Source organism: Mastacembelus armatus, chromosome 12, assembly GCF_900324485.2.
Source record: "Mastacembelus armatus chromosome 12, fMasArm1.2, whole genome shotgun sequence".
Lineage (NCBI taxonomy): Eukaryota > Metazoa > Chordata > Actinopteri > Synbranchiformes > Mastacembelidae > Mastacembelus > Mastacembelus armatus.
Window position 1 is genome coordinate 18,351,120 of NC_046644.1, and position 14,894 is coordinate 18,366,013.

A 14,894-nucleotide genomic window follows, 5' to 3' on the forward strand; every position below is an offset into this window, starting at 1 on the left:
TATTCGGGGAGGCTGGACGGTGAAGTGACGTAACACATGGAGGCGCAGCTCCAATTGAAAACATGTGGAAATAAAAACCTCATTGAGATATCTCAGGCACGTCCGGGAATCATGTCGACATGAGCCAAAATAAAGCATTTGGTTTCTGTGGTATAAAATCAGTTCCTTCCTGCTTTATCAAACTGTGTTTTTGGCACACCTTCATATCCAGGTCACAGGTGTGTAGACACAAAAGCTTTGCTCTTTGTGTTGTTGTTGTGTGTTCAGTACTTCTAATACTAAATGTATAAACTCCTAAATGGGCTGACTCTTTACAAACACTGTTCATATGCACATCATGTGTCTCCAGTTTAATTTTACAACCTGTAACCTGAAAACGATGATGCTGAAGATGATCTTTGGTGCAGGCTATATACCATGACTCATTCTGGATGTGATTTACTCAGCACTCAAACCACAAAACCAGACATTTGAAGACATTTTTGTGGACCTCAGGGAATTAGGAGACTGCAGCCTTAAAAAATACTTAATTTCTAACAGTCTGAGATACGTTCCTACAAAAAAAGAAGGGTGGATTGAGCTGCAGGTTTTGTTCAGTCCTTTTTTTGTGGCGTTTGAATCACAATCACACATTAGTCGGATTTTTACAGTAGCTGGGAGCCTCCTTAGCGTAGAATTTTGCCTCAAACTTGAATTAATTATTTTTAATCCGGATCATCCCATTAAAGTTTTAGAATTGAGAAATACTATTATACTTTGCTGAAGTGTTAAAAAAAAAAAGTGATTTAATAAATAGGCCTGCAATTGAATCTGTGTGAAGGATGCGTCCGCCTGGCATGTGTCTGGTGTGTTCATGTGTCTGGTGTGTTCATGTGTGTAGATGTGCTGTAATGATTGAGGATCTCTTCTCTCCTCTGTCCTCTCTGATCTTCTGCTCTTTGAAGTGAGGGCCTGTGCTGTGTCGGAGCCCTTTGGGCTGCCAGGAGGAATCTCCCTGAGCATCTTCACTCCAGCTTTAGCAGCACCACTGGATTTCCATTAGTCTGAAAGATGATATGTAGGCAGTCTCTGTCTGATCTGTATCTTAAAACTACAAATATGTCAGATGTAGGAACTGGGTCTGCTCACAGTCAGGTTTGTTTCTGGTGGGGCTGAGAATAGAAGCTATAACTTCTGTAAATATGTGCAGATTTTCAGTGACTTTATTGAGCTTTATATCCATTTTAAGAAGCTTTTCGTGTGATATTTTTACATTAGACTTTTCTGATATTGATTATATTTAGGTGTGTCGCCTTTCTGCCTGTGCTGTTTGAGATGTACCCTCTTGGTTGCTGCTTAAAGATCATTTATCTGTTTGCCATCATGGTACATTTTGTAGCATGGAGTTGATGTGTAGCTTATACCTTTACTTTCATCCTGAAAGAATAAAATAGGATGTGTATTTGCTGATAGCTGGGACATGTTAGCTTTAGCCTTTTAGCACAATGTCATGTATTTGGACATGAAGGGAATATTTAAGAGCTTTTACAGGATTCTGGGTTTAAAATGAATCACCTTACAATTTAGTCTTATTAGCTTAATTAGGCAGCTAACTACTAAAAACAGGCAGTGACAGTTGTGGTTTATTTATCTTTGTGTGAAATCAAAAGAATTTTAAGCCGTAAATGTGTGAGGAAAGAAGAGTTTGACAGATATTATCTCACAGGTTAAGGATGAGTCACAAGGGTTTATTGGAAATGGGTCAAGGCAGAGGTTTGATTTGGTTTTAGAGTAGCCTGTGTTCATCGCTGTTGGGAGGATCTATTTTTGAACTGTGGTGGCTTTACTTGCATTCAAACTGATAAGAAGGGCCTCTTCCTCTGGCTTTCCATGCTGCATTCAAGTGCCTAGCTGAACTATCGGTTTCTCTTCCTGTTTGACTCGGCCTCTTTCCGCCTTCATATGGAACTCATTTGTGAGGGAACACAAAAGTCAAACAAATGCGGTAGCTAACTGCAGTGTTGGCTGAACGCACCCAGTTGTGCTGTAAGCAATTCTGAGACACTTTGCTCCCATCAGCCACAAAGCTAATCTATTATTTAGACAGTGAACTGTGAGTTACCCAGATGCACAGGCAGCTTATCTAATCCACTAGTTGACTGAGCAGGAAGGATGTTACAGGATCTGTGTGTTTATACGTCAATTTATAAATGTCTTTAGCTTTTTTTGTATTCAGACCTTTCAGTCCCTGTTGGTATCAATTACAGCTTTGAGTCTGTTTAGGTGAGTCAGTAGAAGTTTTACACACCTGGATTTGGTCAGGTTACCCCATTCTTTCTGGCAGATGCTCTCACCTTCTGTCAGATCCAATGGGAAGTGTCTGGGAGGTGTTTTATAGGTCTGGACTTTGGCTGGTCCACTCATGGATATTCAGAAAATGTCGAAACACATGTTTTGACTTTGTCATTATGGATTATCGAGTGAAGACAGATGGGCAAAAATGGCATATTTATCAAGTTTAAATTAAATCTACAACACAGTACAGTGTGAACAATGTAAAAAAGGTCTGAACGCTTTCTGAAGGCACCGCATAAATGTGCCTTAGTGTAAATAAGTGTCTTCAGTCTCACAGGAGTTCAGTTAATGCTGTATGGCCTACCTTAGGTTTACATTTTTAGTAAGGGAAGTGAAAAAGCTGTTCTCATGCAGGCTGATAATAAGATGTTAGCCTTGGCTGATTGAAAAGGTGCAGAAAGCAACGAACACAGAGCGAGAAGGTGCGAGAAACTGAGACAGAGAGGGAAAGAGGAGAGAAGCTCCAGCTCTTGTTATTTTAACCCAGATTCAGCACTGAAATATGGCCACCATGTGGACCCTCTCAAGAAGTGTGGATCCAATGTCAGCCTGACCAATCGGAGGAGGCTGTGGCGGTCCAGGAGGAGGGACGTGGGGAGGGTCTGGGAGTCTGAGTCTGAGAGAGGCATTAAAGTGTGAGAGCAGAGCAGGAGAGTCAGGGCAGAGAAGCCACATCTCCAGGAGAGCTGGACTATCCACAGACCAATGGAGACAGGTTGGATTCTTCTTTTTCTTTCTTAATTGTCCTGCATTAGTTTCTCATCTAGACCCCCTGAGGTGATTCCTTGGGTGAAGCACTTTACGAATGTAAAAGCTGATATGCTGGCTTATGTAATAGAGTGTGAGTATTATGTCTCTGTAGCATCACTGAGCAGATGTGTAGAAGTGTCAGGAAAGACTGGCACCTTTACAATGGAAAACCTGACTCTGGACTCATTTGTTATTGAGTGTTACAACAAGAGTCTTCAATTTTCCTTAAATAATAAGAAGACCAAGACTTATTCTGCCCTCTAACGCTGACTCAGGAGCTCTGACATGAAATGAAAAAGGCAGATGCTGTGCTTTTGTTGTAGGTGATTGATTTACGTGGTTGTTGCTGACCTGATGATTGTAATTAGAGATTTTCCTCCACATGGTTTATCTTAATCTTTAGACGGGGAAGTGTGACTGGACTAGTATTTAAGGTCCATGCGTGACCAATCATCTCCTGCATTTTCTTTTCAGTAGCTTCAGGGGCTTCTCATTCAAACAGATCCTCATGGACTGTAAGTACCCCCTTTGTTTTAAAATGGCTTTGCTTGTTAGGTCCCTTAAGGCAAAGAGAGGTGTAGGCTGGAAATGCAGGAGACCCAGAAGAAAAGGGAACATGTCAGACTTTACTGGATTAGATTTCCCAGAGTATTGAAGCTGAGTTGTAGATGCTTCAGAAGAGCTTGTAGGAGTTTAGTTCTCTCTCTTGCTCTTATTTCAGCACATAGTCCTTATGCAAACTCTCCCTGATCCAGCTCTACACAAACACTCTCCATGGTGATGCATTTCTCTACTCATGGCATGTCCATACATATGTAGATGGTTTCCTGCCGGTGGCAGTGTGGAAAGGCGTTTCCTGCTGTTTTGTTGCTGTGATAAGAGAAAGGCTGAGTGGACTCTTTGAACAGGAGCTGTGCACTTATACTCAGAGAGTCCAGCACTTTGGTTTGGGGTGAAATATCCCATTGGGTTTACCTTTGGGGCCATTAGGGGATCAAAATGTTCACTTCCCCTGTGAAGTATCTCATCATCTACTTGGCACAAAATATGGTACAGACCCTCATGGTACCTGGAGCATGACACCCCAACACTGTGGTTATTCCTTGGACATAAAGTTTCCATGTGTATTTAATGTGTTTCCATTATGGTAAACATCAGCATATAACCCAAAGCAGTACCAGTACCGTCCTCACTGCAGACATAGCTACAGCCTTATTCTAGTCTGAATCTGTGACCGATTGTTGGTTAATCCTGATTTATTTTTTATGACCTTTTCCATTACGAAGGTCTGCTCCAAGTGTGGAGACGTTCTCTTCCTTATAAGCTGTGGGCTGCTGGCTCACACTTTAGGGGTGCCTGTGTCAGATGGCAGGGAGTCTTGTAAGTGTGTGCATGCATGGGAATTAGTGTTTGGGGTCAGCAGGGTTGTGCTGGGTGCAGCCTGAAGGTTGTAAACTCTTCTGTGTATGTAAACTGAACCTGAAATAATCCTCATTCTCCCCCTGGTCACTCAGGGAGTAGAAAATACATCATAAATCCACCTCAGGCTTCACATATATAGTCCACCATGCTTCACTCTATCTTGGGAAACTTTTGTTCATGATAAGGGCTGAAATGTGTTCGTCTGAGAACAGTGGACAGACGTCTGAGCATACCTTTGTGACAATATCAGGTACATTCATAGAACCAGGCTTAGATCTGCTAACCCATATTCAAGGCAGAGTCCGATAATCCGATACCCACTGGAAGGTACTGTATCACCAAGAGGCACATGATGCTAAAATACTGCAGCCAAGCAAGGCCAAAGGTTAAGTGTCCAGGTCTTGAGAGCTCCATTTCTCCCCAGGTGGTTTGAATTGTTTTAGCACCGAAGTGTTTCCAACAATATTCCTGTCAGTGAGGAATTAGCCGTCGCAACTGGCCAGCAAATGTTTAACCTTAAATCTTGTGACTGCCAGTATCTCATGCCTAAAAACCATTTGTCTTAAATCCCAACGTCAAACATCAGTCTTGTCAAAGAACCCTTGGGACCCAACCCCCCAAACGTCAGCGGCATTTGTGTGAAGGGCTGGGAAGTGTTTTTCAATAAGTTCAGTTAGTACGTGTGTGTCTGCATCTGCTCTTGCATCTGTTCATGGTGAAGCAATGAGAACGCGTGTGATTCATAAAAATAATTTTAGTCCAAATGCACAGAGGCGGCTGTCTGTGCCTGTTCTTATGATCTCATCTGTTTTACAAAGTCCAAACATACTGTACGTTAGTACACACACACACACACACACACACACACACACACACAGCCATGCAACAGACCACAGATCTGGGTCATTTTCTCTGTTGGAAAAGAAGAAAGGGCAAAAAGAAAGAGGACTGTTGTTGAGATCTCAACAGGATGACAAAGATCAAAGTTTGTGTAATGCTCTTACACACACATGCCCTCACATACTGAGTGTTACTGGGTTGTGACCACAAAGGGACAACCATGGCTCTCTGTAAGGGCACACTGGGGCCCGAGTGATGGAAACCTCACGGTGTGGGCGGGACACGTGTCAACAGCGGCCCCCAGCTCCCTCTGCCGCCCTGCCAAGCGCTGGTTGGAGAATGACTAACAGACTCCCAAGAGACAGCAGGGAAACCAGTGCAGAAACAAAGGCTCAAAGAAAAGAAACAACTGTCAGCTTTGGTGCAGAGTTGTATTTATGACATGAACACAAAGGCCTGGATAAGCACCTTTTAATCTTTTCTGAGAAATCCACCTTCTGTGTTTTATTGTATGCTCTACTCAGATTTGTTAATATCCCATAGATAAAACCCCAAACTCACACAGAAATACTATTTGTCTTATCTCCCAAGATCATCTTCTACTGGAGAACTTCTCCCTGTGAGGCCAACAAAGATCTGAAGAAGAACAGATAGTTTGACATTTTGAGAAATATCTTCATGCATTTTATATATATAGTTATATGGACCCAGCTCCATAGTTAGCACATAGGTAATGAAGATAGACAAACCTCAAAATGTCTATTACAACCTACAGACATTAGATCCAAAGACAAAAATAACTTACTGTTCCTTTTCCACGAGTTAATCTGCTCCACCATGTTTGTTTACAACAACCTGTCAGTGGTAAACTACCAACTATTTTAATTATTGATGCATTAAGTGGTACTTTAATGTGTTCAGTTGCTGTGCAGCTGACTCTAACTATACTGTGGCATCTCTACACTCTGTATGTTGTATGTGCCAAGTGTTTATTGCTGTCAGATAAAAGTATAACGTGGTCACACCCCTTGACATTATCGCAATCCAGCGGTCATGTGACAACCGGACGACCGTTGTATTATCAACTGTTGGCTGACCCCAGGTCAGCAGTGTGGGTTGCTTGATGAGAGGCCTCAGGCTTGTTTTTCTCTCTGTCTGCATCCGCTTCTCATTGCACTCTTTCCATGCCTGTTTTATCCCCAGAATCTCCACCTCCACACACACACAGGCAGACATGCATATGAATTTTCTGTTTTCTTTATTTTTTTGTTTTGACAACCTCAGTCATGAGAATCCCCCAGGAGCAGATAGTGCTGTGAGTGCCCTGATCACAAACCCTTTAACAGAAACACAATGAAAACATAGGAGGACCACTTCAAACGAACACATCCCTACACAACTCATTAGACCTGCTCCTAAAGATCCACACCAGCCGCCTCCCTTCCTCCTCTCCCTGCTCCTCCTCCACACTTTCCCCAGTCTCCACACTGATGCTTTTCCAAATATGACAGGGGAGAAACGGAAAAGCTGCACTTCCTCACAACAGAGATTACTGATTATCCTTGAGCTTCTTTTATACATGCAATTACACATTTTATACAAGCACTGAAATACTCACCTTGTTGCCTCTGTGTTTTATCTCTTAGGTGTGTCTGATGTGACGCCAGCGGGCTGGCTCAGGGAACACAGCTTCAATACAATGTAGACACCAAAACCAGACAGAGCAAGAGTCTGAAGACCGAGCCGACAGAAGGAGGGTGAGTTCAAGGAGGAGGAACAACAGCTGTGCCGAAACGACACCAGCGCAAGATCAGAAGTGAAAGCCACAGAGAGAAAGCAGAGACTGTGAATCATTAACGTGAGTAGGGCAGAGTCACCTACTCCGTCCTGTGAAGTGTCCACTTAGTTACACATCTGCACCAGAGAAGGATCACAACTTCAGCTTTTGGTCTCTTGAGGGCCCCTGACCCACAATCCACCTCTTCGCCTCTCAGCAGTGTTGACATCTGAACAGAGGGAGACTCCAGCCACTGTCAGCATGTGCCATGTCATTGTCACCTGCCGCTCCATGCTGTGGACTCTGCTGAGTATCGTGGCAGCGTTCGGAGAACTAATCGCCTTCATGAGCACCGACTGGCTAGTGGGATTTCCCCGCACCCCGGATGCCGTCTTCAGCCCCCATGGGGCCACCACAGCCGGAGAGGCCTACAGACCCACTTTAGGCATCTATGGCCGCTGTATAAAACTGCCTCACCTGCAGCGTGGAATACTGTGCGGGCCGTACGCGGTACACTTTGGGGAAATTGCCAGCGGGTTCTGGCAGGCGACTTCTATCTTCCTGGCGGCAGGGATCCTGCTGCTGTGTGCCGTGGCTTTCATCTCAGTCTTCACCATGTGCTTCCAGAGCATCATGAAGAAGAGCATCTTTAATGTGTGTGGACTGCTGCAAGGGATCGCAGGTGAGACTCGGACACAGCTCGCATGGTCCGTCTGCAAAGCTGCTGAATGCTCCCTGTTAAAATGTTTCTTTCATTACATCAGAAGAAGAGTCGGGTTTGAACTGGCTCTGACTGTGTTATGAGTCCTGGGCGGACACAAAGTACGGTTTTTAAAGAACAAAGCTGAGTCAGGTCACCTAACCCGAATTGTTTCTGTTCATTCCTGTGGTGTCCGTCATTCATCAAGGTAAATGAAAAGATATGCTTTCAGTTAAACACATTGATTACAAGTCCCACAACACTTCTTCAAATGATGTGTTTGATTGTCATGGAGCCTTTGGTGACTTTTAACCAAGTTTCCACCCTGAAAGCTGTCACTCAGAACAGCCTCCACCCTAATATTTACTTTCTCCCCAGTCAGCTGAAGCTTTTTCTGACACCTGATTGGCCTAAAAAGTAGTTGTTCACGCATGCGTATCTCGTTTGTGTGTGAAGGGTGTGCGTCCTGTGTCTCTGGTTGTGTGGCTGAGCCCACATCTTGGGCCACTTTGACTCACTGTGGTGAATTATGGAAGGGAGGAGGCCATGAGATCATGCTCAGTGAACCTCTCTTCTTTTCTCAGACTGTAGCTCTCAGCCCTCTGGTGATTATGGCTGTCCTCCCACACAGTTATTTATTTGGTGCAGGCCCAAACAGAAAAGGTGGGTGTATGGTGAAGGGCATGCCAAGCTGTAATCTGCTGCTGACCAGAGGGAGAACATCCACTCAAAGAGCAAATGATGAATGGCAAAGGGAGTCTCTTTCAACTCAATAGGCTTCAAATATTTTACCGTGAATGTTTATTCTGTCCCATTTTCTCCAAATATCCTACTATAGCTGCATGAGTTAGATGTAGATTCAAGCGATAAAACAATTTTATATCATATAAATTTGCCTGTAACTGCCACTCTAATATCTCTGGGACTATTGAATTTTTTTCGTAAAATGTGTGCACTCAATGAGGAATATTAGGGCACCAAAAATATTTTGGGCATCAACAGTCACTAGAATATAATCAGATCACTATTGGATTTTTGTGGTCAGTGTTAATATTGAAATTCAGTAGTTTGGGGTTTCCCTCAAAAATGAATTAGCGCTTTCTCTTCTCTTAACAAGCCTCATATTTTATATCACCAGCTGTGCTCATTCACTGGGGAACTACCTTTCAGTAGCCATGTTGCAGGTGGTGTAACCCTAACAGAGAAAGTGTTACGCCACCTGAAATCCCCCTATTTGCCTGTAAGGCTGAAGTCATCAAAGTGGGGAAATGCACTGCTGAGTCTCCTCATTGTGGAGAGGATGGGGAAGAGGAAGAGGAAATGGGGCGAGAGGAGGCGGGAAGGTTTCCTTTGCAGCTAGAGGCCGACCACCCTTTACTCATTTGAACCACAGGGAGAGATGAGACCCAGCATATAGCACCTGTCTGACATCCAACAGTGTCCAACAGTGCTGGTGTTTGCTTGGGTTTGTTTCTGCTCCAACTTTAATCATCAGTCAGTGTGCATGAGTGTCTTTGGGCCTGTCTTTCCACCAGGCCTGTGAATGGTATCAGCCTCCCTGATATCCACCTCCAACACACCGACTCTACTAATCATTATTTCCACAGTGCGTGCCGACCCTCCGGTAATGAGAAAACTGAAGCCAGATGGCCGATGTTTGGGGAAGTGATTGACCTCAGATGGGAAGATTGCGATGCTGTTGCCAGAGATGGTCACGTCATTGCACTGGAGTACCTCCAGACCCCATTACCCTAATCTTCACATGCAGTGATGTCACTTGTACTTTTTACTTTAGACTTTCCTGACCCCCCTGACACATTTTCTAATGGGAGCAGATGCCTTTCAACTGATGGTCGATTTAAGCTCAGGTGGTTTTAAGATTTCAGTTGAAGGTAAATCCATTTCTTCCTCTTTACCTAATCTAATGGCTAAAACAGACAGTCCTCTGTTGAGGGTCAGATGGGTAAACTTCGTATCCTGCAGGGCCCCTAAAAACCACTTATACACCAGTTAGACTGCCTGTAAGTGAATTCTTTGTGCTTTTATTGAAATGCCTTCCTCACTCATTGTCCCTTTTCATGAAAAGGTTTAGAAACGAGGCTGCAAACAAACTCAGCCATAAAGCTGTTTCCAATTCCTGTGTGTTCAGTGTCTAATGCTTTTATTACCTGTCATAAACTCTCCCTCCAGCCCTGAGTCACAGGCTGCATGTGAAGGAAGCGAAACAGTCATTAAAACAGGAATTTAAGCAGCTTTACTGTCCGATGGTGACTGTGACATAAGATCCTATGTGTTACGTAAAAGAACCCAGAGCTGTCGCCTCTGACTAATGACTGGGATTCCCAACACTTATTTTTTAGGTTTACCTCTTTCAAAGTCACACCAGCCAAAGAAGAGCAAACATGACGTTAGGAAAGACTTTGTTATTTTTACACTCTGGTATTTACATCTGTAAACCTACAGTGTGCAGCCTTTTATAACAATAAATCAGACCTATTTTCATTCAGAGGCACTGGTATACTAACAATAAACTGCAAAGGCCGTTATTATGAGGATATGCAGCCTGTCCACCCTACAATCTACACTGTATCACATCAAATTTTGTGGGGAATGGCTTTTTTGTTGTTTGTAACACAGAAAAACAAAAAAATATTACTGTATCTGGTGTCAGTGCTGGTAGGGTTTTGGTATCTTTCAGCTCATTGTTTTGTATTTACGTCCCACAACTTCACCCTTTCAGTTCATCAGTGTCTGAAAAACTCTGCTCTGCACCAAACTACAGGCAGATAAAGTCAGGGAGTAGCTGGTGGATGTAGTGGAGCATTCGGCAACTAAATATGTCCCTCAGGATTCGGTGGAGAGCGAAGCAGCTGCACTAAACGGAAACAAAACTCCACAGCTCCAGCTTGATGCTACTGTTTCTCTGCATCTGCTGGATCTTAATGTATTTTCCTAAGTTTGATCTAACTTTGTAATAATATAATAACATACTGAGTTTACATCATTTGTTTCTGTGCCCACAAGTGGCCAATTAATGTAGGTTTCTAAACACCCGACTCCTGCATTAGGAGGCGCTGGGTGGAGAGAGATGCAGGAGCTGCAGGGTGATTGGCTCCTTCTTTTTTCCTGGAAGGGAGGAAGGTGGCCAGATTTCTTGGAGGAGAGTGCAGACCCGCTGGGCCGGGTTACACGGTGGAGGCTGTGGGAGCAGGGGTGGAGGAGGCTGGATGATTGGTGGCATTGAGGCAGTGATCAGAAACTGATTGATGGTGGTGAATTGACATTTAACGGAGACAAGAGCCAGTCCAGAGGGAATAATGAAGGCTGGAGTCCATTGGGAAATTACGTTAGAAGGTCCAGCTTGTAGGGGGGTCGCACCGAGGGGTTAGTGTACGTGTGTGTGTGTGTGTGTGTGTGTGTGTGTGTGTGAAGGGTGGGGGGGGGTCTTAGGAGGGGTGGGGTTGGGAATTAAAACCATACCTTCAATCCATCACTGGAGCTGGTCTGGATGTCGGGGCAGTGCAGCAACATGTGGAAAGAATTTATGACCCAGTTTTCATTTCCTTGTTTAATACGATATTTGGTGCTTTAAGAGTGAGAGAATGGCAGGAGAAGGAAAGGAAGCAGAGAGAGATTAGCAGAGAATGAAAGGAAGCAGAGAGTTTCACATCACACTGGTTTTCATGGAGCAGAGCAGCAGAACCTGCTTCTTAATCAGGTGAAAACATTAAGACTGAAAGTTTCATTCTCTGTCTGGTTCATTTCTTATCTCTGATTTTACTGTTGTAAGTGGTTTCCAAGCTCTGGCCGGGTCAGCTCTGACCGATCCTCTTTCACTGGAGGAAGTGATGCGAACAGGGTTTCTGCAGGTGTTGAAATCTCTTAAAAAGTGCTGATTTCTGTTTCCTCAGAAAAGGCCTCAGATGGTCATAAAAATTCTTCCCTTTGATTTACAAACGTCTTGAATGTTTTTTTCTATCTGACAATAACAGTAACATCACTTATAACTTTTGGCCTCCTTGAGGACAATTTCTAGGAAGCTTATTGACACGTAATAATTTATTTTTTAAGTGGCTGAATCAGTCAGTTTTTGTGTGTGGAGCCACAGTCCATGATCTTTGTGGTCATTTTAAGTCTCTCTGTCATTTTCACCAGCATCAATGATCTTAATTTATCAGAAAAATCTTCCAGCGTTTAGTTTGGAGAACGCTGCAGGAACCTCATGACATTAAATTACTTACAGAACAAAGGTTGTTATTAGATCTATAAGAGCGGCAGCATGTGTCAGGAATAGTAACGAGGTGAAGACCAGCCAGAACAGCAGTAGAAGTAGGTCACGGTATAACAGGACGTGGCCCTGTCCTTCCATCGAGACGCAGGATGCTGGAGGGTCGGCCAGCGACTCCGGCGGGTGGGAAGCCCTTCGGCTACTTTTTCCTGTTGTTCTCCTGTCTCTGTTATGCTCCGACCCAACAGGATCGTGTGTCGAGATGCAGGCTTGGGTCTCTCTTTCCTCTCTTGGCAGTCGCTGCGCTGGAGGTCTTTCTGAGATTATCTTCAGTCACGTTTCAGACAGTCATAAGGGAACCATTTCTGCACACGCTAACTTTTTTTTTTTCGTACTGAAGGGATGCTTTGAATGCCAGGATGGCACTTTAGCAGTAAATGTTTTCGTGCATGAGAATGCTGGTGGTTGCAGAGATAATTAGCTGCAGTCTTCACGAGCAGATGGGCTGAAAAAATAAATTGTCCAAATCCCTCAGGAATGGAAGCACATTTGATCTTTTGTGAGTTTCTTCCTCAGAGTTGTGACATTATTTGGCCATTCTGTCAAATCTTGGATCTAGTTTTTACACTGAGGTGGTATAAACATTCACAGTCTGCAGAGCACGGTTCCACCTGATTGGTCTGTTCAGCAAAAGGTTCAGGACTTAACAAAACGATTCCATCAGACTATAACAGGCACACAGGCTTATTGCCACAGACCATGACAGGTGGGTTCATGCATTTTTATGATCCCTGGAAACTTTTAGGTGAAGATATTATTTCCAAGGTCAAGAATGATCTAGGATGTTCTGTATTTTGCTGTTTGACACTGATTTGGCTGTTAACAGTGTTTTTTAATAAGCTACCATCCGTCAAGTTAACGTTCCTTCTGCCTGTCTCCCTGCCTGCAGGTCTCTTTCTGATCCTGGGGCTGATGTTGTACCCTGCTGGCTGGGGTTCAGATAAGGTCCAGTTGTACTGTGGTCCTGATGCGTCCCCGTACAGGGCCGGGCTCTGCTCCATGGGCTGGGCCTTCTACACTGCCATGGGTGGCACCGTGCTCACCTTCGTCTGCGCTGTCTTCTCTGCACAGGCCGAGATCGCCACCTCCAGCGACAAGGTCCAGGAGGAGATCGAGGAGGGCAAGAGCCTGATCTGCCTCCTCTGAAGACAGTCCTGTTCCCTCAGTCCTGCAGGGAAACGTGAAGAAGAGCAACAGGCCTTTAACAACTAACACCTGCTCTTCTGTTTGTTCTCATAAGGCTGGTTTGTGAAATGGAGCCCCCTGAATTGTTTACCACTAAAACTGATTCTTTTGTCTGTCTCGTGTTTGTGGGAGAAACCTAAAAGTGCCAAGTGTTTTTTCTCAGTGTGTATTTGTCTTTCTGCCACTAGAGGTGCTGTGTTTGTTATTGTATTCATGTGTAACCATGTGGGTGTTCAGAAAGGCCCCGTCTGGCACCACATGCTCTGTAAATACGTGTGATTATATATATTTTGTACATAGTTATGATCAGCTTGATCCAGGCTGGACTGATGAAGTCACTCTTGCCTTAAAAAAAAACAAAACAAAAAACAAAACACTGGTGTTTTTGTCACCAGACCACAATCAGCAAACCTGGATCTGTTAACCTGCCATGTGTGAGGATTAACTCAACAAGGGAACCACTACTCAGTCAGAATAAACTACTCCCAGAATAAATGGCCTTTAACTCAGTGTGGATGTCCTTTAAAGCTTAGAGAATGTACTGATTGATTAATGTCTGCAGACCTTTGATATGTATTGATGAAACAGACTGCACGAGAACGAGCAAAGGAAAGTTCTGTGGTGCATCTTGTTTGTCCTCTATTTTGCAGAATCCTAAAATGAAGTGAGGTTAATCCTAGTTTTGGCAGAAAGGCCACCTATGGGGGGTCCCTGCCTCCTCCTCGTTCCTGCAGACCCCCTGTGCACATGGACTGAATGATGAGGACACGTAAATGAAGTAATGCTGTTGTTAGTAATGTCTGGTTTCAGGGAGTCTGTTGAGTCATAGATAGTGTCCTATCTGTTCTCATTTGTTTCTGCCAAACAAATAAAGAGAAGGGAGAAAAATATGCAGCTTGGTTTGAGTTTTTATCCAGTGAAAGCGTCACTGTGGGGAAGGAGAGGAGGTGGAAGGAGGCCGTGCAGCAAGTGGAGCAGCCAGCTCGGTGCTGAGACCTCGGTTTGGCCCTTGGAGTGGGGGTGGGTGTGTTTTCCAGCCAACGGGTGATCAGTTTTTCCACTGATGCAGAACTGAACTCTGTGTGTACGTGTGCCTCACATTCAGTGGTGGAAAGTAACGAAGTACATTTACTTAAGTGGAATTTTAAGGTACTTGTACTTAAGTATTTCCATTTATGCCACATTATACTTATTTCCCTCTATATTTTAGTTGTAAATATTGCAGTTTTCACTGCACTGCTCTTATTTACAGCTACATCTACTGCTGATACTTTACATAAAGGAAAACATAGTATGCTTATAAAATATTCAAATGAAGCCAGAGGTTCCCAGCCAGTTCTTTTCCCTTTTGATACTTGACATACGTATTATTGAGAGTACTTCTGTCCCTGTGTTTAAATGCACATCTGGGTTGTTGTATTTTTTTTTCTTTTAGCTAGGGTTGTGAGTACTTCTTCCACCACTGCTCATCTTTTCAACACAACCACCCCACATCTTCCACCTTCAGTCTCACTGTTCCCCAGATACCAGATGCTAGTACTTGCACTACCTGTGTGTATTTTTGTGTCGTGAGAGTTACCTCCCCAGATGTTCCTCCC

General features: G+C 43.9%; 1 protein-coding gene across 5 annotated transcripts in view; it reads left to right on the forward strand.

Annotated features, from left to right (window-relative positions):
• lhfpl2a (LHFPL tetraspan subfamily member 2a) overlaps positions 1-14,186 on the forward strand; it is a 37,681-nt gene extending 23,495 nt beyond the window's left edge. For 4 of the 5 annotated variants that reach the window (XM_026298398.1, XM_026298396.1, XM_026298397.1 and 1 more), the window contains 2 exons: positions 6,993-7,805; positions 13,001-14,186. In XM_026298398.1, the coding sequence (XP_026154183.1) occupies positions 7,385-7,805; positions 13,001-13,257 (678 nt within the window). In that variant the 5' untranslated portion in view covers positions 6,993-7,384 and the 3' untranslated portion in view covers positions 13,258-14,186. Of the gene's footprint in view, positions 1-2,956; positions 3,050-6,992; positions 7,806-13,000 lie in introns of those variants that run through there. The other variant, XM_026298394.1, reaches the window with a different exon arrangement.
• Positions 14,187-14,894: the final 708 nt, after the last annotated feature.